The sequence below is a fragment of the Anguilla rostrata genome, chromosome 17 (assembly GCF_018555375.3).
Source record: "Anguilla rostrata isolate EN2019 chromosome 17, ASM1855537v3, whole genome shotgun sequence".
In the NCBI taxonomy this organism is placed as follows: Eukaryota; Metazoa; Chordata; class Actinopteri; order Anguilliformes; family Anguillidae; genus Anguilla; species Anguilla rostrata.
In genome coordinates this window covers 19486024-19513069 of record NC_057949.1, presented here as the reverse complement: position 1 = coordinate 19513069, position 27046 = coordinate 19486024, and the positions used below count along the sequence as shown (strand labels likewise).

At 42.3% G+C, this 27046-nt stretch overlaps 1 protein-coding gene across 3 annotated transcripts; it reads left to right on the top strand.

Moving 5' to 3' along the window:
* The first annotated feature begins 110 nt into the window (after window positions 1–110).
* Window positions 111–25662, top strand: LOC135243864 (beta-1,4-mannosyl-glycoprotein 4-beta-N-acetylglucosaminyltransferase-like). Of its 3 annotated transcripts, XM_064315952.1 has the most exons (4): window positions 111–2144; window positions 4144–6639; window positions 17199–17481; window positions 17656–25662. In XM_064315952.1, exons 2-4 carry the CDS (start codon window positions 6614–6616, stop codon window positions 19006–19008), a joined length of 1662 nt encoding a protein of 553 aa, XP_064172022.1. In that variant the 5' UTR covers window positions 111–2144; window positions 4144–6613; the 3' UTR covers window positions 19009–25662. The 3 variants fall into 3 exon arrangements, with proteins under 3 accessions (XP_064172022.1, XP_064172023.1, XP_064172021.1); XM_064315953.1 differs by lacking the exon at window positions 4144–6639; XM_064315951.1 differs by lacking the exons at window positions 111–2144; window positions 4144–6639 and adding an exon at window positions 13688–14310.
* Window positions 25663–27046: the final 1384 nt, after the last annotated feature.

The following is a 27046-nucleotide window of genomic DNA, read 5'->3' as shown; positions in this document are numbered from 1 at the left end:
GCTGGGTGGCTTATTCGGTTAAGGCACCATGCAGTGATGGTGCATGGATGAGCCCCATGGTGTTGGATAAAATCCGGACTGTGCCAGTGCCATCTGTGTCTGGTAGCTCCATAGGGCGATGCGCGATTGGCAGTTGCTTTGCCCAGGGTATTGGGAGGCTTCAGTCAGTTAGGGATCTGTGTTTCATCACTATCTAATGCCCCCAGTGGATTATCAGGTAATGGTAAAGTGGTAAAGTCACACATGAATTGTCTTCCTCTGACTTTACTCTGCAAGCTTAACTTTAGGTTGCGATGTGAAAAGAAGCAGCTGGTGACACCATGTGGGGAACTGCATATGTCTGCACTCTTGAATTGGCAGGGTTGTTCATGCATGAACCTGGCTACCACAGCAGTTATATGGACATTCTAAATTAGGGTGGGAATCAGATGTTTACAGCCCCATGTTGGGTGCCAAATTGAAAATAAAAGAAGAAATGTCGGTGAAGCTTTGTTTAAACTAGTGATTAGAGAATGAGGTTTCATGAATCCGCAGGATGGATGGAGTTGCATCAAGCTGTTAGTCGTGCACTTGTTTAAACAAAAGGTGTAGCAAAAGGAAAAGTTGTTGGTTCAAATCTGTGAGTTACTGATTGCATATTATAATTACACCCATTTTGAGTACAGCACTGCCCATTTTTGGTTCTCATCCTCAATGGAGGTTCTTGAGGATAAGTTGTCCTGATGGATGATTTGCCGCAAAGTTAAAGTTGTTTTCTAATCTATCTTTTGTGCACATGTTCAGCTTTTTCAAAACATTTGGTCTTTTATTTTGCCAGGCACAATGTTTTCCCATCAAATAATAATAAACTGTTCAGTCATGACTGTTACAGAAGTAATGCATGGACCCATTAGTCCAAGTAATTAAGCAAAGGTGTTGAGTTCTGCCAGTACTTTTGAAAGTCAGTATCTCCAACTTCTGAACACATTTGTATGAGTCAAGCCCCATTTGACCCCCTACCAAGACTCTTAAAGCATGTTTTTATCTATGAATCAAGGACACTTTGGTAAGTTACATTTTCTGGGATTTCCCCCAGAACATCTCTGTAGGTCTGGGTAAAAAATTACACTAGGTGTTCTAGAACTTGTCTGTTTTGCCAGGTGAAACTAACTGTTCATGATGGTATATGTGGACTAATTACCTAAGTTTCAGTTTTTGGGCAGCTCAAATTAGTTCCTTTCAATTTAAAAAAAAATCATTGCCTGTAAAATTGAGGAGAGCAGTATCAGGTTCTCAGACAGGGCGTTGCATCTGAACTGCCTCTTGGTTGAAATCTATTAAATATAAACCGTTTGGCCACATTCTTTGCGACTGGATCATAGTTAACAACGCGATTAACAGTTTCACGACTATACCTCGCGCTTCCCTCTTCGACTACAAAGGCTTGTTCACCGGCGCCCGTTTTCTGATGAGTACCCGTTATTGGGGAGGAGCTGTCCCATGCTGAACCCACCACGCCTCTCCATCTTTCTTCCTGCTCTTTGGATCATATGGGAGAGAGCAGTGGGATCTGGATTTTAATGAGCGGAGCAGGACTTCATTATCAGTCCAGAAAACGAAGGACGAGGTGTTGATTTGCAGATACTGAAGAGCGCGAAATAACCGCGACGGCTAAATATGAAAGCGACAGAATCGCTGTGTGGCGTTTGCTGCGACGACTGACAAGGCGGCGCAAGTGAAATACCCTTTGCTTTCACAATGAAGACAGTATATGTCCTTCTTGCTGCCACCCCTAGGCTATAGCCTACTGTAAATCAGAGGCTATAGCAGATTATGATTGGTTACCGCGCGGGCAACGAGTAATCTGGCTAATGCACAGAATTCGCCTTTTCTAAGGACAGTCGGACAGGAGGACGATGCGATTGATTGACGTGCTTGGTTCTTCTCTGCGCCTTGAAAGCAACATTTGTTCGCCCCTGTAGCACTTCACTATGGAAGGGCAGAGTCACATAATTGTTCCTGACGGGAAGAGTAGACACCGGCATCCAAGAAACCAAAGGTGAAACGCCAAAGCACGGAATGTCAGAAACTGTGTTTTTTCACGCGGCGGTGGCGAGATCGACTTCTCTCTAATGAACTTCTGGTACATCAACCATATGCGATGGGTAAGCGCCGTTTTCATCAGAAGTACGGGGAATCTGAATTGCGATTGCGTTTATTGTTTGTCTGTGCGTCGGCGAGACTAATTAGGGCCGTAACCTTTTCGAGTAAATAGAGAACTGAACCTCTAATTTAATTGTAACTGTAACTGAGTTCTGTTACATATTTCTAAAGACGACGTCGTAGAAATGTAAACAATGTTGCTGAAGACGCCGTGCACTGTAGCCTATCCTACAATGTGAACTGCCTACCCTCACCATACACTCATTTTCATGTCTTCAAACCATAGCGCTCCTCAAGATCAATCCCACTTCGTTCGAGTGAGAATTTAGGTTGTGACTGGACGTTATTTGGACGCATTCCAGACAATTATTGGCTTTATGTAGTGGGGATGATATACGAGAAATTCCCCGTTAAACGCCGGGGTAAAGGGAAAACACATTGACTAACCAAACATCATGTAGTGTGCGCTGCACTAGGGTAATAACACGAGTGTAATTTCGCGGTATTTTAAAAGTTAGAATTTTCTGAACGGAATGGCCTGTTGAAATTGTTCATATATATTTTTTTTCATAAAATATTATTGTCATTCAATCGTAGGTGGTTTTCCATGGTCAACGCATGTAAATGGTGTAAGTGGTGTCTTGTCCAATTTTTAAAAAGCAACTTGAACATTCCCCCACACGAGGTCCTACGTTGTGTTACAAAGCCCATCATAGAAAAAATACATAACACTGTATCCGTAATATAAATGTAAAATTCACGAGACTGGATTAAATTCGAATATGAATAGGGCTATGTCCATATATATTAATTGCGGAGGCGCTACGGTGATGTCATAGATGTTATGAAGGTATTTAAAAATAAAAATAAAAATAAAAAAGCTGTCACAGCCAGCAGTAGGCCCATATGCATCACCGTGATATTTGAGTGTGGCTGTTTCATAGATCAGTGGCCTTGTTGAAGCCACTGATCTATGTGCAGTGATGTACAGACTTGACTTCTGCTTTCAATTGTAGAGCTCTGGTTATGGTTATCTATTTTTTTATAAATTCAATTATTATTGCTATTACTTCTTGCAGAATTGCTCAGAAATCTCACGCATCCCCTGCTGACAGACACAAGCCGCTGCATTTGCGTGTCACTGCATGGTGGTTAAGCTACAGGGAGGCGTCGATTTATACACATCGATGACTCACAGCCTCAGACTGTCCTTGAGAAACTTGAGATAATATTTCAGAAAACTAGGGTGACAAAAGACACATATATCACAGGTTTAAAAGTGCCGAAACATTATTGGGAGGGAAAGAGAGGAGGAGCAGGCTAGCATGAAGCAGTTCTCTGTGCCAGACGGCAGTGGTCAGCAGGTTGTGCAGTAGCAAAATCTGAAACCTCCCTCGCTGACCTTTGGGGCACTGTCTAGAACACAGTACAAGAGTTTTTCCCGGGGTGTATCTGACACCGTTCGTAGATGGGCCCATATGTCCATTGTGAGTTTTTGTTCAAGAAAAAAATTAAGTCTTTTTTTTTTTTCTGACTTGCTTGAAACATGACTCACAGCTTGTAGGTGTTTTCTGAGAAGCAGTTGTTCTTTCTCCTGAATGCCTGATAGATTATTATTAATTACATTTATATTGCACTTTTAGAAGAGAGATACAATTTCGAAGACCTGCTATTATGGAAAATTGTGAAGGCCATGGTAAGGGCTGTTGTTTGGGCTAAAACAATCATGCGTCTTGTAGCCTTACGGCCTTGCCAGCAGCCCATACCTACAGAACCCTAGTCATGGTAAACCGCTGAAGGCAGGTCTGGGATTGCATAGTGCTTGGATGGCAGACTTGGGAAAACGAAGTTGTTGTTGCTACTTACTTGAAGTGTTGGTGGGCCAACAGAGTGGCGCTATTCTCTCTGAACTGAACTGAAATCCATGGGGGGCACTGAAGGGGCTGTAGAAGGTGCCATCCTTTGAATAAGATAGTAAATAAATTAATCATTCTTTCTCAGTTCCCATTGTTCCGCAGAGGGATACTTCCACATCTCCATTTCAGCTGGATGACAGGCATTGTAAAAGATACCAAAGCATTGAGATTGTGCGAGAAATGTTTTCTTGTTGATGTCTGTGGCTTCCTCTGTAGTACCCATAATCTATTTTTAATTTACTCTCGTGTACACACATACACATGCACAGATTCCTTTGTGTGTCAGAGCTAAGGCTTCCGGTATGTTTATTATTCCATGTTGTCTGCCAAAATAGTTTTTTAATCCGCAAACCACCAGCTCTGGTTGGCCCTGTCCCCAGAAACAGACTGTATGTGTTATGACTTCTGATGGATTAGCCTGTTTTGTGATGGACCAGCTTATTTCTGAAATGTACTATTGCCTGCATCTGGTTCCAGAGTTTCGCACAACCAACTCCGACAGGTATAAACTGGTCATATTAAATCTTACTTCTCACACTCTACCATGATACACCGTTCACTTGTGAATGTTTTCCATTCATTCAGAAAAAAAAATCATGTCTAGTTTGATTAAATTGTCGGTTAATCGATTACTGTTCTAACAAATCAATTGATTAGAATGCATCTCCTGTCCTCAGACTAAGCATGAAAACAATTCTATCAAAATATGAAAAATTATGATGAAAATTCAAGCAAATTAGATAATGTTGTTTGCCAAATGTTTTTATCCAAAGAGATGAGGGTTTTTGTGTAGCGTGTATCTCCATCTATGCCCATGCCCGTATCTGTGCACTGATGCGTGCAAGCTAATGCGTTTGCAATCCAGAACCCTCTGGTGCTTGTGTTTGTGTGTGCATGAGTGCATGTGCATCTGTGTGTGTGTGTGTGTGTGCGTCTGTGTCTGTACGCGCGCCTGTGCGTGTGCGTGTGGATCAGGCGTATACTGCTCCCTCTCGGCTGCATGCAGAGCAGAGGCCACGCACCAGGCAGAGGTGCCCGCCTCTTGTGCCCGTGCGTGCCCGTGCGTGCCCGTGCGTGCCCCTGGAGCCGGAGCCGGCTGACCCAGTTCACCGCCTGGCAGCTCGCCTGAGATTAAAGATGCCGTAAAGGTGTCATCTTCTGGGGAGTTGCCCAGGCGGACCGATGCCTGTGACGGCGGGCGCCCTGCGGAAAGTGATCTCCCAAACATGCTGTTCCGAGTCTGCGGTTCCTTTCTCAGAATTTTGGCAGGCCCGCCCTTCCTCTCCATTTCACATCAGCCTTCAAATGATCTCCGTGACACTTTCTAGGAATTGCGTACCTTTAAAGCTATATTAACCTTCGTAAGCACTAGGTAACACCTGTATGAGCGCTACAGATATATTCACAAACGCTTCTATCCATAACTGCAAATGGGCACATGGTGTGTTACTGATGGAGCAAGTGACACACCCCATATTCCTATTAGCTGCTATTCACATAAGCATTTTTGATTGTCTATGAAGTATTTATGAAGGATTTACATAGCTTTTTCAGAGGACCATTCATAGAAACTGTCACCAAATACTCCATGCATCGCCAGGGCACCATTCTCCTTCCTCGAGCGAATCACAGTTGTTTGTTGTCTTACTGCACGCTAAATAAGTAGTCCTTCTGATCCATCTCTCATGGCAGTTCCGAAGGCCCGGCCCTTAATTTTGTAGCGCACCTTTTCCTTCAGGGGCCTGTGCTCGGGCTGTGCGCTCACACAAGGAGCTTAAGAGTTTGGATCTCTCTGATTGTCTCCACTTCACTTCATAAAGGGCAGAGATGGCCGTGTTCAGTTCACCTTTGTTTAAAGGAAACGAGGAAGACACACAAACGGCATTCGCAATAAGTCATGACCGGACTTTTTGCATAACCCTACAACGGAGGAGCTACACCACCTCACGTGTAAGATTTGTGTGTGTGTGTGGGTGTGAACAAGGGAGAGACAGACAGAGAGAGGGAGAGAAAGATACATTTCTTTTACCCCTCCCAGAAGTGCTGCATCTGACGCATTCTCGCCGGGCGCTTTCTGATGGCACAAAGGCCCTGGCTCCCCGAAAGAAAGGCTGAGCCTCAGGATGTGCTCACAATTGCAGCGGATCGGTTTACCGCCCTTTTGCAGAGCGCAGTCCTGCATGTGAGCAGAAAGGCGTGAGAAACGGAGGTGGGAAAGGACAGCGGAGGAGCTGGGGCTGAAAGCAGGGCGTGATCGCACCAGGCTGCGAGGAAGAAGGAGCGCACAGTAGCCACTCTCCATCACTAGACATTTAACTTATTTTGTGTTCACCGTGTGGGTTCCTGGCTTGGATTCATTCTTGAAAGGTCACAGACTAACTTGGCCACCCTGCCAGATACAGCCTGGAGCCGGAGGGTTGGGTTTTGTGCGGGCGGGTGTGATCCCACTTGCTTTGCACAGCGCTGGGATCTAGGCTCTTGTTCATCGTCAACCCGTGCCAACGCAAAGAGGGAGCTTTTGACGTCAGCCGGAGTGGTGGCGGGGAGCAGACGCCATGTGGAGGGTGATCCCCTGTGGGAGGTCAGTTCAAATCCCTCCCATGATTAAGTTTAGATGAAGAAGTAGAAGAAAAAGGTTATTTCAGCTGACAGTGAGCCAGTTGTGTAGGTAAGATACAGTGTCGTCGTAAATTCATAGTGCAACAAGAAGTCATTCAGTTTTTCATTCAGCTCTCCTCTGGTCATTCTATATTCTTCAGGATATTCCATAACTTTTCAAGACATACACACATCACTTTCAAGGTAGGTCTGAGCAGATAGCTTATGAAAAAAAGTTTAGCATATTTACCTGATTCATTCTCCAAAAACCTTTCTGAATTGCACAGTGATTGTTAATTATGTGATGATTTGAATCATGTGGATCTTGGTTGTCATAAAATATTCAACCTTAAGTAAACAAAGCTACATTATTTCAAAAATCGTTTCGGGCACCATGATAGTTTGCGAGCCCTACACTTTCTGAAATCCTTAACCACTAAACTATGCAAGCAGAGGGCACCACAGTCTCCGTGTCAATTGTCCAATTAATTTCGCTCCCATAAATTCATGGAGCTATCTATAAAAAGGGCTGTAATTCCTACACAGATTACCTGATATGGATGTAACTACCCTCAAAAAAATCTGACATTGCACTTCAACCTCATACTCATTGGTATATTTCAATTACAGTGGCAAAACAACAAAAATACTAAATACTTTTGTATTTAAAAAAAACATTTTAAAAAAGTAAATGTTTTGCATTTAACATATATAAGAATCTACTTTCAACGGTGTCTGTTGTGGGCCAGTGGGTGAATCAGCGTGATTCTGCTTGGAGAGCACTCTGGCTCCAGTGCCAGCGAAGACAGGTTCAATGAGATTTAATGAGCTCAGTGACTCATGAGGCCAATTCCTTCCTCTAAGCCAGTGTACAGGTGTGAAAGAGATGCCTAATGGTCTTTCAGTTTAGCTTTTTCTGAGTGTTGATTGAAGTTCAGCTTGTCAAACATGATGTTCAAATCCTTGCATTTAGTTTAGTGTGTGTGACAAGGTTCTCATGCACATGTGTGTGCATGTTGCTTGATGCGTATGTGTGTGTGTGTGTGTGTGTGTGTCTTTGAATAAATGCTTATGAGGTTTGGTGAATTTGTCTTTATGGAGTTAAGCTCACCAATGTGCCCGTCAAGTGTGTCATTGGCTCAAAAGTCTCTGCTATTTGATGTCACAGCAACCAAGCACATACAAGTGGTTGGCGGTGTATCAGGGGACCTGCTTTGTTGTGTGTTACACATTAACACGCTAAGCAAATATCAGAGGATTAGTCAGTTATGAGTCATTTACCATGAAGCACAGCACACTGGCGGTCTGTTAGAGCGCTATCCTGTGAGCCTGAAAAACAAAAACGCCATTGTCGACACACTGACTTTCATTTAGCAGAAATGCTGGTAGCATGGCACTGTAAAACCTGGTCCCATCAGCAATCTATATCTCTACACACATTCAATGGAATGCTGGGTTCTTCCATTAGAATATAAAAACCCAATTGGTTGGAACGGCAAAGTATTTACGCGTTTCTTTTGTATTTACCACTTGATTCAGTCTGTTTACTTCATTTTTGCAACAGTGCATTCTTTGAGAGTGAATTTGCAAATCAAATTTTTTTTCTACGCAACTGAATCCAAAATACATTTCCATTTTCAAATGATAGCTATCAGGCCTTGTTACTAGAGCGTTAATAACTGTTCGGCATAATGGCCCTGAATATCCTTAAAAACCCCTCGGGCAGGCTGAGAAGCTGGGGCAAAAACCGGTCACTGCTGGGCCCTGCTGCACAATCCCATTCCTTAAAAAATGTCCCCCTTTTTGCCCCAGCTTGCTTTTGCCCGTTGTTTCAGCAAATATGAGGGGAGGAGTCAGTACATATCCATGCACTGTGGCTTTTTACTCAGCAATATGAGTGTGTGGGGGGGGGAGTTGGACATTTTTTCCTGGAACTGGATGGGTTTGACCTTCTCCACCTCTGTCAACAGCGTATATCATTAGGAGATCAGGTGTGTCCATCTGTGCGTGAGTGTGTGTGTGAGAAAGATAGAGGGACAGGGCAGGAAAAGAGGCTACGCTTGAACAAGATGAGAGAAAGTCAGGGTGGAGAAGGGGTATGTTTTGAGGGGTGTTGGAGGGGGGAGAGAGTTTTCCTGTTGCCTGTGGGCTAGAGAAGGAGGCTTTTGTGAGTACTGAGAATTCAGAAAGAAGTCAGAAAGAGCGTGATATTTGAGAGCTGGGAGTGGGTCTGACTGGGAGAATAGGGCCTATTGTGTAAAGGCCTACTCTTGTGTACTTGGGTCTCAGAGGCAGATGGGTTTGAGAGCACTGCCTGTGCGCTGGTGTGCATTCCCCGCCCCGATGCCCAGCCACGAGTCCACAAAGCCGGCCTGAGGACCCTTCATGCTGGGCAAGGTGGGCTGACCTGGGCGAGGGGGCGGGTGGGTTTGGCAACCGCTCCTCTCAATCCGTGACCCAGCGGGTCAAGCGGTGTCGGAGACTGGTGCGGACACAGACCAAACACCGGCAAAGAGCAAGTACACATGTACAGACAATGATGGAGCTATCTGAGGCCCGATGTGGACTCAGCTGAGAAGGCGCGCACCCCCTGCCCCATCACACGCGTGCACCCCCTGCCCCATCACACGTGTGCACCCCCCTGTCTCGTCACACGCAGGCACAGCAGGTCAGCCCAGCTCAGAGCTACATGCCCACTGACTGATGGAACTCTGACACAAAAGGGTAAGGGACTGGGCTGAGAACCAGGCCAGGTCTCCACAATTCCTCCACATATCCGCAGCAGGGATCTCTCTGTAGCTCTCTTTTAGTCTTTCAATCCCTTCCTATCTGTTCGCACTAATGTTGGGGAATTTACATTTACATTTCTGGCAGGTACCGATTACTGCACAAACGCATTGACACCGGGGTGATGTGATTATCTTCTTCCGTCATTATACTGATTGAAGCTGCACCCAAATGCACAGGCCAAATACATTAGAGGATGAAGCGAGTGGGCAGCACACAAATTGACACTCTTTGTTATATGTCTGTTTGAAGTTGAATTGCTGGTTGTCATCGCAGCATCACACAATGCGCCAGAGAGAATGGGGAGGGAGGAACTGGTGCTGATATAATAAGTTACTTAATCATTAAATGTATTGAATGAATGTTGTTGTCAAGTAGTTTTCTATTCAAAATATAAAAAATATAATTAAAATGTTTCAATTAAAAGGCCCAATAGCCTACTATAATTTGGTGACAAAATACACTGAATCTAAATAAGTTACTCTTAACATTAGCCAAGGCTATCTAATAATATATACTTAATTTGTAAAATTGATTTTACTTTATGTCTTTAACTCGTTTAAATTGTCATGGGCTAAAATTAAAATTCGAATTATTAGTTTATGTAACAAGCATGCACTGCGTTAACAATTTTCAAATGAAAGAGTTTAAAAACCACTTACATGTACAGTGCATTTTGATTTTATTTTAAATGGAAAGAGGCAAGCCTCAAAATGTTGACAAAACAATGTGTTGCTTATACTAACCAGCAATTTGAAGCATAAATACAGTTTGTTTTTCATAAGTTAGGCCATTTTTAAATATGTTTTATACATTACATTTAAAATTCCAAGATTTTACTTCGATTCCATTTAAAACATTTAAACATTCAAAGGTGCAATGTTGGTAATTGTGTCATTTAAAAGTATTTGTACTTTGTGTCTGTATAAGACAGCATGCCCTCAGAACCTTGTTATTCACTTAATTGCTTGTTTTGTATAGTAACCAGTAAATAGGCCTATTCGGTTTGATTATTAACTGCTGTTCAATATTGATAGGCTATTAATGAGAATTGTTTAAAAATCGTTTTCAAAATGTCTCTGGATGAAGTCACTGAGCTCATTGTTTGACGTCTTTGAGGTTTATTGTTAGTATATAATAACAGTTTAATAATAGTATAATTAATACTAATATTGTGTTTTTTTACAAATATAGGCCATTTTAATTATGTTGTTGTAGCCTTATGTTTTTTTCCAGCCATCACCCTGTGCAAGGAAGACACACTAGAAGTTCAAATACAGAAACAATAATCGGTTGCCATATTGGTTGCCATATTGGCTGACCAATATCTATAATTAAAATTTTTGCATCTGCTGACATGTGTATATATATATATATATAAATAAATAATATCTATTACTACCTCTATCAATAGTATGTCATTGCTCTTTGTACAGCAATTGAAGCTGCAAAAAAGCTGTTTTGTGTGTCTTGTCGCAGAATGTGTCTTGTAGTTCAGTGTGTCTTTAGCACACTGCAGTGAGCTGCCTGCCAGTCAGTGTGACCCTGAGGCCCTGCCTTTTTAGCGACACAGTAACCTGAGCGTGTGACAAGGGTTCAGTTCCCAAATCTGCACCCGTTCCAAGCCCCGCCGGCAGCAGCGTGGCTGTCAGGCGTGGGATGTTAAAGGGGAGGGTGGTGACTGGATCAAGCCTGTAAGGCACAGCCGCCCAATTTAAAGGGGATTGTGTCATCGTGATCACGCCTGTAAGACATGGATGACTGATGACAAGGGGAAAGCATTGTGACAGGAGATTCGTGCCCTGCCTTTTCACCAGTGTAATGTCGCTGGTGTTTGGTGCGAAAGAGTAGGTTTCTGTTCCCAGCTCTGATTCCCCCCCCCAAGCATCTTCAACTGCTTTGGTCAATAATGAAATGCAAAAAAAGTATCATTAGTGAAAAAGCACCCAGAACAGAAGCAACATGAACCAAAAATATATAAAAAAGAAACACACACACGCATGCACTATCCTACCATAGTTACTGGCTGAAAGTCATTCACACCTTTTCATATTTTAACATAATTACACATTTAATATGTTGAGAGAACCCCTTAAGAGTTAGCCTATAACGCAGCTGCAAACCCTAGTTAAATTTCTTTTGTTTTAGAAAGACTGGCTCTTTGAGTATTTAATTTTATCTCTTATTGTCTCATGCTTCAATTTATCACCGTTGCTGGCATAGCTGAACGAGCCTAATGAACTGATTTTAACGACGCGCTTAATTTTGTATTGTATGGTTGTGGATTCCAAACCACACAGCTTGTTTACAAGTGCCTCATTTTGGCTGGATGTTAATTTTTATTGAAAAAGCTCTCCAGAGCAGGCCCGGCGTCCGGGGGGGACAACCGGGGAAGTTGTTCCGGACCCACTCCTGGGGGAGGCCCAGGAGAGAGAGTGATCCTCACTCATAAATGTTGGCCATTGATTGGTGGAATATTTAGAAAAATGTATATGTTTTCAGAAAATGTTCGCATTATTTGCTTTGAATACATGTTGCTTGCCGTCAAATCATTTATCTTCATTCTACAATATGTAGCCTAAACATGTCCCCCCTATTATATTGCAAAATGGTTTGGTCTTAAGGGTAGTCCTATGTTAATTCGTCCAAATCTAGCTGTCAAAATGTCTACTCACAAATCTGGCGCTCAAAAGCGAAAAGAAAAGAGAAAAAAAGATGACATTATACAGGCAAGAGAGAAAATGGCTAAATTTCTTAAACAAGACAGACATGCTGAGGCATAAAAGGAGCAAGGTGGGACATTGTTGTTGCTACGTTTGCCACTTTAGTTAGGCTAACAATCTCTCAACATGTGGTCCTTGTCATGTACAGTAGGCTACTACTGTAGGCTACAATACTACTGTATAGGCTATTTACTTTAAGTGGTTAGCTACCAGCAAGCTAAATTTTTTTTAAAAGCTAGATAATTAAAAAAATTTTAATCTTAACTATTGAGCCCTGCTTGGAAATTCAGGTTCAATTAGCTAACGTAAACGTAAGGTCACTGACCACATGAATTATAACGTTAAGGAGCTGTCTGCAAAATACGAAGATGATTTTGACAGATTGTCTCGAAAGGCAGATTAATCGCATAAAATCGGTATACAATGCTACATTTGAGAAGAACCTAGGGCCTTTGGAGTTACTGAATGCTATTTATGACATGGAGCTTCAGAGCATTTATGGTGACTTGTGCGTCTTACTGTGCATTTTTCTGACAAATAAGACCAATAATAAAGCTTTAGGAAAAATGAAAGATATGGTTCTTTAAAGTTACATTTACAGAAAAATACTCTTAAAACAAAAAAGGAGCTAATAGGAATGTATGGGACATAGGTTTCATGTGAAAAGGTAAAAGAAAGAGAATGAGGATAGAGGTGTATAGATGTTTGTGTATTTGGATATAAAGGGGATTCTGGATGTGTCTATAATATACAAGGGTGCTTCATCTGAAAGTTTAATAATGTATTTCGTCCTTTCATATATCTGTATATAGACCAATGCTTATGTATTGCTCAAACTCCTTCGAAAAATAAAGAATTTTTTAAAATCCTGCAATATGACTGGTTCTAGCAAGTTTTAGCAAGCACAACAGCAGAGGTCAATGACTAAATTCTCCTGAATTGCTGCCTCTCCCACCCAAAGAACACAATTCATCAGAAGTGACTGAATATGGGTTTATCTGCAAAGCACATTCCAGTCAACTTGGTCAGGCTAATAGTACAGGTAGGTTAGTGAAGGTGACAGAGATTAACATGCACCCTTCCACCCACCTGTGAACAATGTGCACAAATTAGCATAAAACAATTTTCAGCTTCTGGTCACCTTGACTTGGCTTCGAACGGGTGCGCCACCTAGGAGTGCTTAGGGCACTTGGCAATAAGCAGGCCAAACCAGTTACAAGTCTGTACACCTGAGTGAGCTACCTTAACTGAATTCGGCTGAACAAAAGCCAGGAATGTGTGTGTGTGTGGGGGGGGGGGGGGGGGGGAGAGAGAGAGAGAGAGAATGCCAACATTCAGAACAAGCCAGCATTCATGTTGATGCCAGTTGTAACTGCTCTGTACTTTCTGTGTCCCATTGCAGGCACAGGTATTTCTTTTCAGATAACGTCTTGTTATCAAATTTGGACCATTCTAGTGCCAACTGCAGCCAGCAGCCCCACTGGGTGACTGCTGTGTAGTCACTGCATTGTAAGAGTATTGCACGCATTGCAGATACAGGCAGGCTTCAGGCACCCGACCCATGGATCGAGGGGTCACTGACTACAATAAGACAAGGACGGGCCTGGCAACTGATACCCTCCCTGGCCTATTAAACGGCTCCCAGCCACTGCAGGAATGAACGCATAGAGGGTTTAATCACACTTACTTGGTTGGCAGTGGGAACACAGATACTTTCTCCCCACCAATAAGAATGCGACGGGGTGAGTTAATCAATAACATTTCAAGGAAGATGGAGATTTACAGGGTGTGTGGCAGCTTGAAAAGAAAGTCAAACAATAATGTGGAGGGGGTGTACAGATAGGGAGGGTCTGAAATAGTCAAGAACAGGAGGAAAGCTGATCATCTCTCACCCAAACCCAACCCTCCCGAGGGTTAGAGAGAGAGAGAGGGAGAGGGAAAGAGAGAGAGAGAGAGAGAGAGAGGCATCATATTCTGCACAGTGCAAAAGCGATTGGTTGAGAGATCAACCGTGGGAGATGCATTGTCAGGTGAGATCCACATTCCCTGTGGCAGCGAGAAAAGCCAGAGTGGAGTAGGTCTTAGGCACAAATGAAGTTGGCCTTAGGAAAACCGCCACGGAGGCAAAAGAGGAAAAGGCACAGGTGAGAGAGTTGGGGGGTGGGCGGGGGGGCGGGTGATCAACCAGGTGTATCAGTGGCCCTCCACTGCCACCATCTCCGATGGTGAAAATTTAACCGTATCCATAGTTATAGTAAGGGTACAGCAAGGCAGCAAGTGAACAAATATGTGCATAGGTGTACAGAAAATACAAGCTAATCAGTTACTAACTACTCTGTAATGTTTGAGTAGTTGGGATGACACCATCACACCAAATTACAGCACCTAGGGAACAGATTCACAGACTAAATACATTCATATTTATATTTAACTTTCTATTTCCTTTATTTACTCCAGGGATTGCCTTGAAACATAAGCCTCTTTTACAAGACACTCCTTTTACTTGTTTAAAACAACAAGTTTGAAAATATGTACATTTCTCACTGATCAGGTGTTGTCGTGTGGTCTTGTTGTGAAAGTGACCCACTGGAATCAGGAATTCAACTTTTATTCAAGAATTGTGGAGTATTCCGAGAATGCACAGAAGTTAGATGCTATTTGCCTAAATATGAAAAACAAGTCAGTTTAGAATGCATGTCTGCATGCATTAGTAATTATCAAAATGAGAAGCATTTTGTGAAAGAACTTTATATACAAATGAAAACCATTCCAGAGGGCAAGGAAGTCCAGACTACATTTTGACATAAAATAAAATGGTGAATTTGAAAGATATCACCAGTATTACAATAAAGGGCGCTACAGTATAGCCCAGATATTTTAGCATAGTGGATGGCACACATATATACAGTATATATACCTTGTAACCAAGAGTAACCCCCCCCCCCCACCCCAAACAGCAAGAGCCATGCCTAGTAACGGATCAAAACATGCTTTTATCTTATCAAAGATAAAAGAGCATTGTTGTACGGGTTTGCCTATGCCAAAGGAAATGCTCTGCAATGCCGATAATGCTGCTGTAAAAAAAAAAAAGGGTTTTAGACACAAAATTAATTGATTCAATTTTGAGTAAAATATAGAATTCTGATACACTGTTCTGTACGAATGAAAGAGTTTGGTGTTCACGACATTTAAACTATTGCGGAAGTCTTCCAGCACAAAGAGAAGAAAGGTTAATATTTACTCTTGGCCAAATATCTGCTTAGGCTTCTAAGAGCACTTATGTCCCAAGATTAGCCAGCAAAAATGTTTTTCATAGTTTGCTGGAAGAGTAAAAGGGCCATTTGATATAAACTTTCCTTTGGCCACCAGTAAAAGAACAGTCTCTGTTAAACCCCAACTGTTACCCTTTGCTAGATCGAGCAGTCATTTACACCATTCTATCCTGGCTTCAGTGGACATTGGCCAAGTTGTGGAATTTTTACTGAAAAAGCACTGTGCTTTGGGCTCACGCGTGTCCATCTGCACCAGCGACGCTAAGGATGAAATCCTGAGATTGAGTCCTGCCCAGCCACTCATAATCAGCAACTGTCAATTGAAGAGGGACGGTTTTCAGTACAGAATTTGCTATCCTATACTCATTAGCAACCCCTCTGGTCAATAGGGACCTTGGAGTCAGCCTGTTGCCAGCTGCATGGTCCTCCACTGTTGTGACTGCATAGCTCAACTGGTGGACTGTTCTTCCGTAAGCATACAAGCATTAGTCTGCACCCCACAAATCTGACACTGCAGCAGGACGGGCTTACAGTTATTACCTAGATTTTATTAGTGGGGGTGAACTGTTCTGGCTGGTTTTGGTTCTGGTAGCAGAAATGTGTCTTCACCCTCCTGGAGATTTTTTTTTAGAAAGGAAGAGACAGTCTGTCCTATGAGTAAAGCTGTACTGTACTATTCACTGTAAAGCTGAGGTTAAAATGGGTGTTTCTGTTCAGCTTTGGACCAGTTGCTTTTTTCAGAGAGAAATAGATCCAGAGAAAGAGATAGAAGAGATCGAAAAGAGAAAGAGATTATGAGAAAACAGGATGGTACAGAGACCGCGCTGTCTCCCATCCAGCCCCTCCCCACCTGTGTTTACAGTTGTAGCCAAAAGCTGCATTAAGGAAGCACAAAAGGTCTGCTGACAGCAGTGTCTCAAATGAGTGTCCTGCACTAAACGGGAACAAGGTAGACCATTATGAGAAGCTTTGGAATGTAGACAATTGAGATGGAGACAAGTGGGCCAGTCACAGTGTGTGAGAGAATCCACAGCAATGCAGAAAAACACAGATTAAGCCATTTTTAATCAACTTGGGTTAGTCGAATTCATTGAAAACCATAGTCCGGTCCGTCATCATGTCATGATACACACACTAAGTATCACGTAATCTCCCTCACCATCTATCTCCCTCTCTATGTTTCATACTCGCTTTGTCCCTCTTCTGCCCCTCTTCCCTATCTCTCTAACACGGCCATATTTTTCCCAATGGCACCATCACAACAGAGAATGCATATGATATCGCATAATTACTGATACGAACAGGACCCACATTCACATTTGTGTTTCCATTGTAATAATGAAGCACCTGTTCATTTTGAGGAGTAATAGGCCTACATACTTAGTTTAAATGTGAAATACTTTACAATGATTATTAATGAATTATTAATGTTATTAGCTTTTTGATAAGAGGAAAAATCAACCAATTTTTCACTCGAGTAATAGCAAATGTGGCATGCAATGTGAGGTTTAGCTCTCAGTAATCTCCCCATGGATGACTGGTGCTAAATGTCCCAAAACAATTCCAGAGTTATTTAAAGGGAAACTTTGATGTGACAGCTGATTGAACGTGATTGAATAATTGAATAATCCAATCCCTCTCGCTAATGTTGGCAGTGTTCCTTTTTTTGGGTCAACCCTTCTGTAAACACTTGTTTCTTAATACAATAATGCTGGTGAGAGCATCCAATGGGAAACTTTGCTCTCTGTCTCCCCCTGCAGGATGAAAATGCGACGGCACAAAGTGTTCTTGTTTTGCACAGTGGGCCTGTGCGTCATCTCCTTCCTGCACTACTACAAGGCCCTGCACTACGTCTCCCTGCTGAGGGAACTCTCTGCCCCCTATCCCAAGATCAAATCCTTCATCATGGTGGCTGGTATGTTCTGGAAGGAGAGGACCACCCCACTATCTAGTGCCCTACTGGAAGGGGGTCCAGCCCTAGCCATGAGGCTGTCTGATAATGAGGCACAAGACAGCATGGAGCTGGACAGGGAGATGGACAAGGTGAGTTGCAGTCTTCTTCCTAATATGGGTCAATGAATGTGAATGAATCCAGGGAGAGGTGGTTCAGGGCAGGTAATCAAGATGAGATATGTGGGGGTTCCAAGGAGTGTTGTGTTATTACAGGTAGATAGCAGCAGTTCAATGTCTGTTGATGTATTCTTTTTTCTACCTAAGGATTTGATTGCCTGGTATCCCAGCCCTCGCGATGGAGTACGGCCCAATTACCAAAACAGGAAGGATGCAGCAGTGAGGAAGAGTCCTCAGATGTTCGCTCTCCCAGACCCCATGGGGACACTAAGGGACCTCCACCGGCACAGCTTCCAGCTCCACGATGACACCACACCCTACTTTGTGCGCACCAAAGCTGGAGCCCTGTGTTTCAGGCAGGGGACAGAGATGGCCACCCCGAAGGACAGTGTAGTGAGAGAAGGTGCAAGGTTAGCAGGCCAGCGCAGGATCTTACAGCACCAGAACACCGCCCACTCGCCTCGGGCTAGGCCCCAGCGGGGCAGGAGACTGGTGAGGTGCGTTTGCCGACAGGGCTGGCATGGCCCTTACTGTGGCATCCCCACCATGGTGCAGCACTCCAATTTGCCCACTAAGGACAGGCTGACCCCCAGGGAGGTGCCCCGCAGGGTTATCAATGCTATCAATGTCAACCACGAGTTCGACCTCCTCCACGCCCGTTTTCATGAGCTGGCCCAAGCCGTGGACCTCTTCCTTGTGTGTGAGTCCAACTTCACAGCTTATGGCGAGTCCCGATCACTGCAATTCCTCCAGCTCCTCCTTAACGGGACCTATGACTATGTGCAGCACAAGATACTTTATGTACTCCTAGATCACTTCCCTGAGGGTGGACGGCAGGATGGCTGGATTGCTGATGACTACCTGCGCACCTTTCTGACTCGCAATGGGATGTCCCGGGCGCGAGGGGTACGGCCCGATGACATCTTCATCATCAATGATGCTGATGAGATCCCTGCCCAAGAGGGGGTCCTCTTCCTCAAGCTTTTCAATGGCTGGACAGAGCCTTTTGCCATTCACATGCGCAAGTCCCTCTATGGATTCTTCTGGAAGCAGCTGGGCTCCCTGGAGGTGGTGTCCGGGTGCACGGTGGGCATGCTGAATGCTGTCTATGAAAATGATGGTATCAAGCTGCGAAGGAGGGAGTACTATACCATGCCAGGCTTCCGACGGTATGAGAATGACACGGGTCACATCCTGGTGCAATGGTCCATCGGAAGCCCCTTCCACTTTGCCGGCTGGCACTGCTCCTGGTGTTTCAGGCCTGAGGGTATCCACCTCAAGCTCATCTCAGCCCAGAATGGGGACTTCCCCCGCTGGGGGGACTATGAGGACAAACGTGACATTAACTATATTAAGCAGCTGATCCGGACTGGCGGTTGGTTCGACGGGTCAGTGCAGGAGTACCCCCCATCAGACCCTAAGGAGCACATGTATGCCCCCAAGTACCTGCTGGATAACTTTGAGCGCTACTGTTATATGCTGGAGAACCCCTACAGCTAAGAGAATAGGGTAGAGTAGGGTAGTATTATCCACAGGAGGTGATGGGTATTGTAAAGGGATGCATTTCTGGAAGTCCCACAAGTTGAAGGGGAAAAGATAATCGTCTTTATCAGCCCCTCAATTAATTTCCTCCCTGAATCCCATTCCTCCTTTCAACAGGAGCCCGGGGTGCTATAGGCTATGGGGGTGTAGTGGTGCTTTGGTTGGAAGTGAGGGAGGGACTGGGGAAGTTGACAGCAAATGGTTCAGTGAGAAGCTTGGGTTAAATCCTGTGGGGACCAGATGGGTCATTTCCGTATTTGGTGTCATAGTGTCCTACATCATTGACCCATTCCAGGATGACATCATAGCCACTCCCTCATGTTTGATCTGCTTCCAGTCTTCTCCTATCTCTGCCTGTACTCAGTTGTGAGTTAAAAGTGTGGTCTAAAGCAGTATCTGAATTCTAAATTCTTGACTGGTGACAAACATAAAAATGAAAATACAACATAATATCTTTAGGTGATTCTTGCTTGCCACAGCTGGGTGTCCTTTTTGAGAGCTTTCTTACTTGACCCTCGTGTTATGTAGACCCAGGGATCAGGGGAAATGTTCATTTTTAACTAGCCTGGTAATGTCAGGATTGCCTGTGGTGACAAACAGTCAACTGATGCGTGGAGGCTAGTCGTGGTATCAGTAGTAGCTTCAAGGCAAGGATACTCAAAGAGAATAAGGGACCTGAAACAAGGCTGCCCTATTCTCAGATGTCATGGTGTATGTAGCACTATGCAGAGCAGGACAAAAGGACAGGGAAGCACAAAGGCAAATGGAGGCAGTGTGAATCAGCAAGGGCAGGTCATGAAGACACACATACCTGTGTTTGTGAGAATGCAGAAAACATCAGGCTTCAGCAGACCTGAACCACCAACTAGGAACGACCCTGGGGGCACTGCAAGAAAAGGAGTGGGGTTGAACACGGAAAACAAAAAACTACCCAAGTTTTTTTTAAATACTCCCCTTAAAGACCTCTCAGAATGGTACCCCCCCTCAGAGATCATGCATTTTCGCCTGTCCTTTTCCCAAGGCTGTGAGAAAAAGCATATTTACATTACAGTAGCAGAAAATAGGGTCCCTCGTTGGAAAGTGTCTCGTGACAATATAACCGCCTCTTCCCAGCTGGCAGATGATTGCACTGAAACACCTCGTCACTCCAGAGGGCAGAGAGTCGACAGCATGGACTCTCCCACAGGGCACTCTGGCTCTTTTTATAGTGTGCCCTGTGATGGTGACATCCTCCCTGGAAGCTGCAGTGAAGATCACACTGAGCTTGAGCCTTAAAGCCTGTTTGTGTGCTCCTAATATGAGCCTCTTCAAATATCACCATTTGGCAGTGCTTTAGAAAGGACATTTCAAAATAAAATTACTTCATGGGCTTCATGGGCACAAACCACTATTTTTATCATTGCTATAGCAAATCCTCGACCAGGGGGCTTTTTAAAACCAAAACAGAAAGAGAGTGAGCAGAGAAAAGAGGGAAACTGCTGTCACACATGATGGCTTTCTTAACTTCTTCTGTCCTTGTGATGAGAATATGGTTTGAATAATAAGAGAACTTCGGCCAACCACATGAAAATCCTGACTCTAAAAATGAGGAAGGAACATGTCACGTTTTGTGTTAGAATCTGAGAATCAAAAAAAAAATGAGATAAAACATAACAGAGTGGGAATATCTACATGTCAGCTGTTACTCATAAATGGAACATAATGAGCTGTCACACTGTACATCAGTGCAGGCAATGTGTGGGACCAGTTTTACCAGCATTAATAAATAAATATGAATGCCAAAGACTTTTAACAGACTGACAGTAATGACATGTAATGACTGATTATTTTCTTATGCTTTGATCAAGGATTCATCAGTTCATTAAATACATATTAAGTACAGCACACAGTTTTCTATATTAGGCCTAATTCTTTTCATTACTGGGATTATGCCCAATTTTATTCCATAATCCGAATGGTTGACATTAAAAAATAAATAAATATAGCGTCCACTGTGAATGTTGTTCTCATATTTAGTAAATTCATTTCAGTGTAGTACACTAAGTTCTAAGTTCTATAATAACCTGAGGTATCTACAGAACCTTTTCAAAAGACCAAATCTGTGACATTCTGTAGTGATAAATACAGAGCATGCAGTAAAGCAAGTACAGCAGGCTAAAGGCCAGACCAGTAATGCAATACAATGCTTTTCCATGTTGCAGGGATTGTTAAAAACATGTAGAAGGTAGAAACCAATCTAATAGGCCTATATGGTGCACTGCATCTCTATAGCAAACACACAAGGAGCAAAAAGTCTAAGTAAATGGTGATTATTAAAAAATAATGCACTCAGATGATTCACTGAAACATTGGCAGTACTACTAATTTTCAAAGGTTCCATTCAAAGTTCACATCAGCCAATACATTTTGTTAATTAAAAATGTAAAACCTGAAAACTGTCTTTATTAGACTAGCCTCAAAAAATTATGCAGTAATAAAATGACAACTAAAATACTGGAAGAGTCAATGTAATCAAAGAGGGTTTTTACTTTTTGGAAAAAAGAGGTGTGATATCAGTGCTGGTAGAGGCTCAATTATCTGCCAGTGGGAACAAGATTGTCACTTTGAGAACAAGATTTTAATTGTGTATTTTTCCCACATCTATGGTTATTTGTTCTCACTCTGTAATGTGGTACTGAGAAATCATTTGTTCTTTGCAGTGAAATGAATTCTACAACTTAAATTACATGTACAAAATGCCTTTAAGCACTTTGGCTGTTGCAAAACTCAGCGTTTCCTACAGCCTTATGAAACAAAACCAATGAGATGGAGGGAGGGACAGAGAACGGTAAGGAAAAGTGGGTCTGTGGACAATCCTGTACAGTTTTCTTTATGTGTTGTCTCTGTCACTTATACTATAAATATGGTTGTTCTTTTTTTTTGCTACGTCATTGTTTATGTCAATGTTCTAATTTATTGTTTTGTTCCTGGATTGGATAGATAGATTAGATGGAAAGTGAAATTTTTGAACAAATATTCAGCCTGTGGAGGACAAGGATTCACAAAATTGGAGGGCTGTGTCAATTTGCAAAAAAAAAATAATTTTTTTTGGGTTCAGGGGTTAGTCCACACGTTGGTTCAATGTACAACTTATTCAATCATAACTTAACAGAACTTTAAGGTTAAGGGAAAACTAACTACTGTACTTGATTATAATGCCCTTTCCATCAACCTCAATTTATACACTTTATACTAATACAATCATTTTCTATTTGTGCATTTAGCTATGTTCTTTTTAGAAATGTATGCATCCATATGTAGTTTTCCACTTCTATTATTTTATTTATCACATTTTAACTGTCTGTATCTGACCCAAAAACACTCATTTTTTACAAGTGTGTACATGGTAACGCCGAGTCATTTTTGGATTTAACATTTATCTACAAAGTGTGATTAAAACAGTCCAAGAAGAGCACGCTTGTTTCCTCTGTGAAAACACTGCATTTAAACCACAGAAGACTTGTGCTGTGCAAGAACATGAATTTGCCTCTATTGTCTGGCATTCTAGACCAGACAAAGAGGGGTTCACAAAAGTAGCGTCTGTTGAGTTGGTACAGTAATTGGGCATTTTGTGAAAGCACAGCTATTCATCCTGGCAGAAACAAAAATGTGATTCATACGACATTTGAATGAAAACAAAGCAGTTGCTTTTAATGGGTTTATTTAAAGAACTGGCACAGCGTGGCATCATTTTTATTTATTTTTTTTAACCCATGCTGGAATGTCAGAGACTTCAAGTACATTTTGTTTCTGCCTGAATGCCAATGCTGCACTGCCCCCAGATCACATCCAACTCAGTGGCCTCCTGATTCTTTGCTCCACAGGCAGCAATAATTTGTTTTTTGGTTTGTTTGCGTTTTGGTGGGGGGGGGGGCGTCGAGAGGGGTCACTGAACCATGGAAAGACATTTTTATAGAAACAGCAACACCGATAACAATGGTTGCAAAAGTTGTGTTTTTCTGTTGCCTCTGTGTAAGTAATTTGTGTTAACATAAATCTAAAACTACGTCCACATGGGTTAGTTTCAAATCGCACTGACAAGCTCCATGGTACAGCTATTGTAGCCTATTTACGAAATTCAGCCTTGCGTTTAATACCCATTGCCTCGAACTATGAGGACTGCTATAATCCATTAAAGATCCAGTTACACCACAACGCCACTTGTTAGACCACCACAAGGCGTACGTTCAATGCTAACGGTGGTCGTCGACCGGTTTTAATTAAATTTGGCCACTAACAAATTTTAAATAAAGACACGAAACTAATGGTCGTTTTGCTGCAGCTTCCGTGATATTCGAATACTTCAGATAACTAATAAACACATACAGCTACAGAACCGGCCTTAATCATAATTTTACATGGAATGATAGCGAGTTAAGCCAGCTAGCTAACTAACTCAAATACACTCTTGCAGTTTTTTTATTTATTTACAGTTTGATATTATTGATACACTAGACATTATCTAGCAAGAGAAAACTAAATATGATAATTATCCACTTATCAGAAAAACTTAAAACATTGTGACATTCAAGTATGACAGTATATGCCAACCAACTTAGGCCTACTTGTCTCGAAGCATTTCCCGGCTAGATGTGCATACGTTGCTCTTTTGGCTGCCATTTCTGTTAGCCGCGCACAGCATTGACGAATGTTTAAAGGAACCAGAGCTGTTCGCTGAACTTGAACGCACCTCAGGTTAACGGGAAAAATATGAATCTGTTGGCAAACTTTGGCTAACATTTCCCGGTTGGACACGGACGTATTTGGCTGACGTCACAAATTTTTTTTTTTTTTTTTTAAACAATTTCTGGTGTTACTTCGTGTTGGTGGTATTTTATAGGGATCCGTCAGTCAAGGAAAGGTTTCAAAAAGGGTACATTTAGTTTGTCACGTGCTTTCCCAAGAATATTAAATATTATCCTACAGAAAATAGGTGTTCTCAACAATAACTATAGTTTTATGTGTTGTTTATGTGTGAAATACTAAATACAGTCCTAGTTTGTTGCTTGTTCTGCTAGATAGCAGTAAACAGCAGTAACTTAGCAATTAGATGGGTAGCTCAAAGCTGTCAACACTGCCACATGCATGTAGTTAGCTAAAATCAGCGTCTCTGCTTCTCTCTCACTGTCTTTAGTTTTATAATACCCCTCTTTCTGTCTATCCACTGTTATTATCATCGTTTTCTCCAGCACCCTCCATATCTGTCTGTGTTGTCGTTAAACCTAACACAACCCCCCAACCCCCCGTTTTCTGTCTGTGTCCTGTCCTTTTCTGTGTCTCTGGGCCTGTGTCAGAGATTGGCCATCACAGTTATTGTGCAATCCCTCTAGGGGGAGCTGTTGGGTCCCTCTAGAAGTACGCAACAGCGGGGACAGAAAGAGGCCAAGACGTCCTTCCGCTGGAGTGTCCTCCCCTGGACCAGAGCTTTAATTGTGCAGCAGTGGCTGAAAACCCAGTCGGGCAGCTTCACCCAGAGGCCCTCAAATTGGCGGCAGGAAGAGCTTTTCATTATAGGAGTTGACCTCAAACACTCTGGATGCTCCTGTTTTTGTACTTTGAGGGCACAAACACCAGCAAGACTATAGCTGAGCATACCAAATTAACAGCAGTCCGCAGTCCTATAATTCCTACTGTGCCTGAGCAAGGATGACCTGGCCACCGGCCTGGAGCACCACTATGCCCGCTGGCTTACATCTGGCCAGTCTCAGCCATCAACTGGTGCTTTTGACTGACCCACTGTCAGCCCTCTTCCCATTTCAGAGGGTATTGGTAATTTAAAGAGATCTGAAAAACACTTATTGGATGGCTGCCCTCCATTAACCCTTGTGTTCTGTTTACTTATTAGCACCTGTGAAACTATAAGCTGAGTCAAATAGACCCTGGACATATTTGGAATGTTAAAGCAATAGAGAAATAAAATTACTCATTATGTATGAAAATGCTCAATAAACATGATCTTGTTCTCAATTCCAAACAATATATGCAATATATATGGTCAATGGTTGTCATTTACCTCTGCTGGACCACATTTAACAATAAAAGCATTTTTTGTGAAGATGTGATTTATATAAAAATCCACTATAATGAAGGCATGGAGGCATAAACCATGTTTATCTGTGAAAAATTACACTTAAACAAGGTTCTCATCCCATAGATTAATGATGTTTATGCTCTTGAACTGACATTCTCATATCTTTTTCATGTTTGTCCTATTATATCCAAAGAAACCATATTGGAAAAAGATGTAATGCAAATAATCCAGATGATGGACAACAAATAGAAACACACAACAAGAACGAAATTTACATTTAGTCACTGGTTATGAAATACATCTCCCAAAAGTGTCTTTCCTTTTTTACAAAGTTTAACATGGGCAAATTTGACCCAAACCGAACACCAGGGTTAAAAGACACTAAAAGACAAACTGAACCATCTGCTACCTTGTGCACAGAGGTACAAGTCAGCGTGCATCTTTCTGAGTGTTGGGGTGATGCATTGTGGTATACCGTCTGTCAGTTTTTAACAATTGTTGTGCGCCTGTTTTTTTTTAATGGCCAATAAATAAATAATAAAGTCCAAAAGAAAAAAATAGCCATCAGCCATCAGCTGTGCCTGTTTTATTTTGTACGAACATAAAGTTCAAACCACTCCAGGTCTGCTGCTGGACAGAGTGAAGTGCAGATGTTTTTTTAATGAAAGAAAATGGGGGAAAAAATTTCAATTCTACTGTTGAGGAAGAAGTATAGTTTTATGAATATATAGGTATATCAAAAAAAAAAATGCTGTTGTTCTATTTATGAATCATTGTATGTTAACTTCAATAAAACTTCAATTGGATTTTATGGCTAAGAAATATAATAAATTGATATTACATTTCATATTAGTGTTTTGCCTTTGTATGCGGTTCCCTGTTTTACTATAGCTGGGGGCATTTTCCTAACTGTGAGATCGAACTGTACGGTACACTAAAAAAAAGTTTTTCTTCTGTTGCAGTTTTGATCATGTGTAATTACTCTTCAATTTGTGAGACACACAAGTAATACAAGAGTTCTAAAGCATTTTGGCTGTTTATTGCAGTATGAAATATTGAGTTGTCATTATTGAGCTTGTGAAGTAAGTCAATAATCACATGATTGGACTAATTAAATCATTAAGAGCAGAAGTTGACATGAAATCTGTAAACAGTTACAGCCCTGATTGCCCTTCAAGAGTTGGGGGGAAAATATACCCTGAAATTGAAGCTTACAAGCACTAGATGGCAGTGTAGATGCAGAAATGGGACACACCAGTTCTGTAGTTTTTTGGCTGGACTGCAAAAGTGGGGCCAGCTGTACAAACGCGAATGTCTGTGACTGAGTGATGAAGTTACACCATTGGTCAGCCGAGTTATGAAGTTTCACCATTGGTCGGCCAGTCCAGCCATATACTAGGTTTTGACCTGATCTTGTTATTATTTCTTTTTAGAAAATGCTTTACATTGAAGCGTTGCAACATTAAGTTGAAACATATTTGTGGTTTCCATTTTGTCATAGGAAATGGGAGCCTTGGATACAATTTGCTTATAATTGTTATTTTTTCCACCAAATATAATTAAATGCATTTTGCTGGCTTATAACAACAAATACCTCTAAAAACATTTTCCTCATCTAAATTCAATTCAATTTTATTGGCATAGCGTTTTTTACAGAGAACTGTCACAAAGATACTTGACCGAATAGAAAGGCAAGAGACTGAGCAAAAAGAGCAAGTAGAGCGAACACCAGCAACAGACAGCAAATTAAATGAGTTAAGCAGGTTACAGCTGAGAGGAAAGCTAACGGGAATAATAGAAGACCAAATGGTATTGTTCAGAATAATGCAGTTTAGAGGAGCCAGATGATGGATCTGGAGCACCAGACAGCATCAAGGCATGGGCCGAAGAGAAAGAGGGCTGAATCAGTCCCTGTCCATGGAGCGA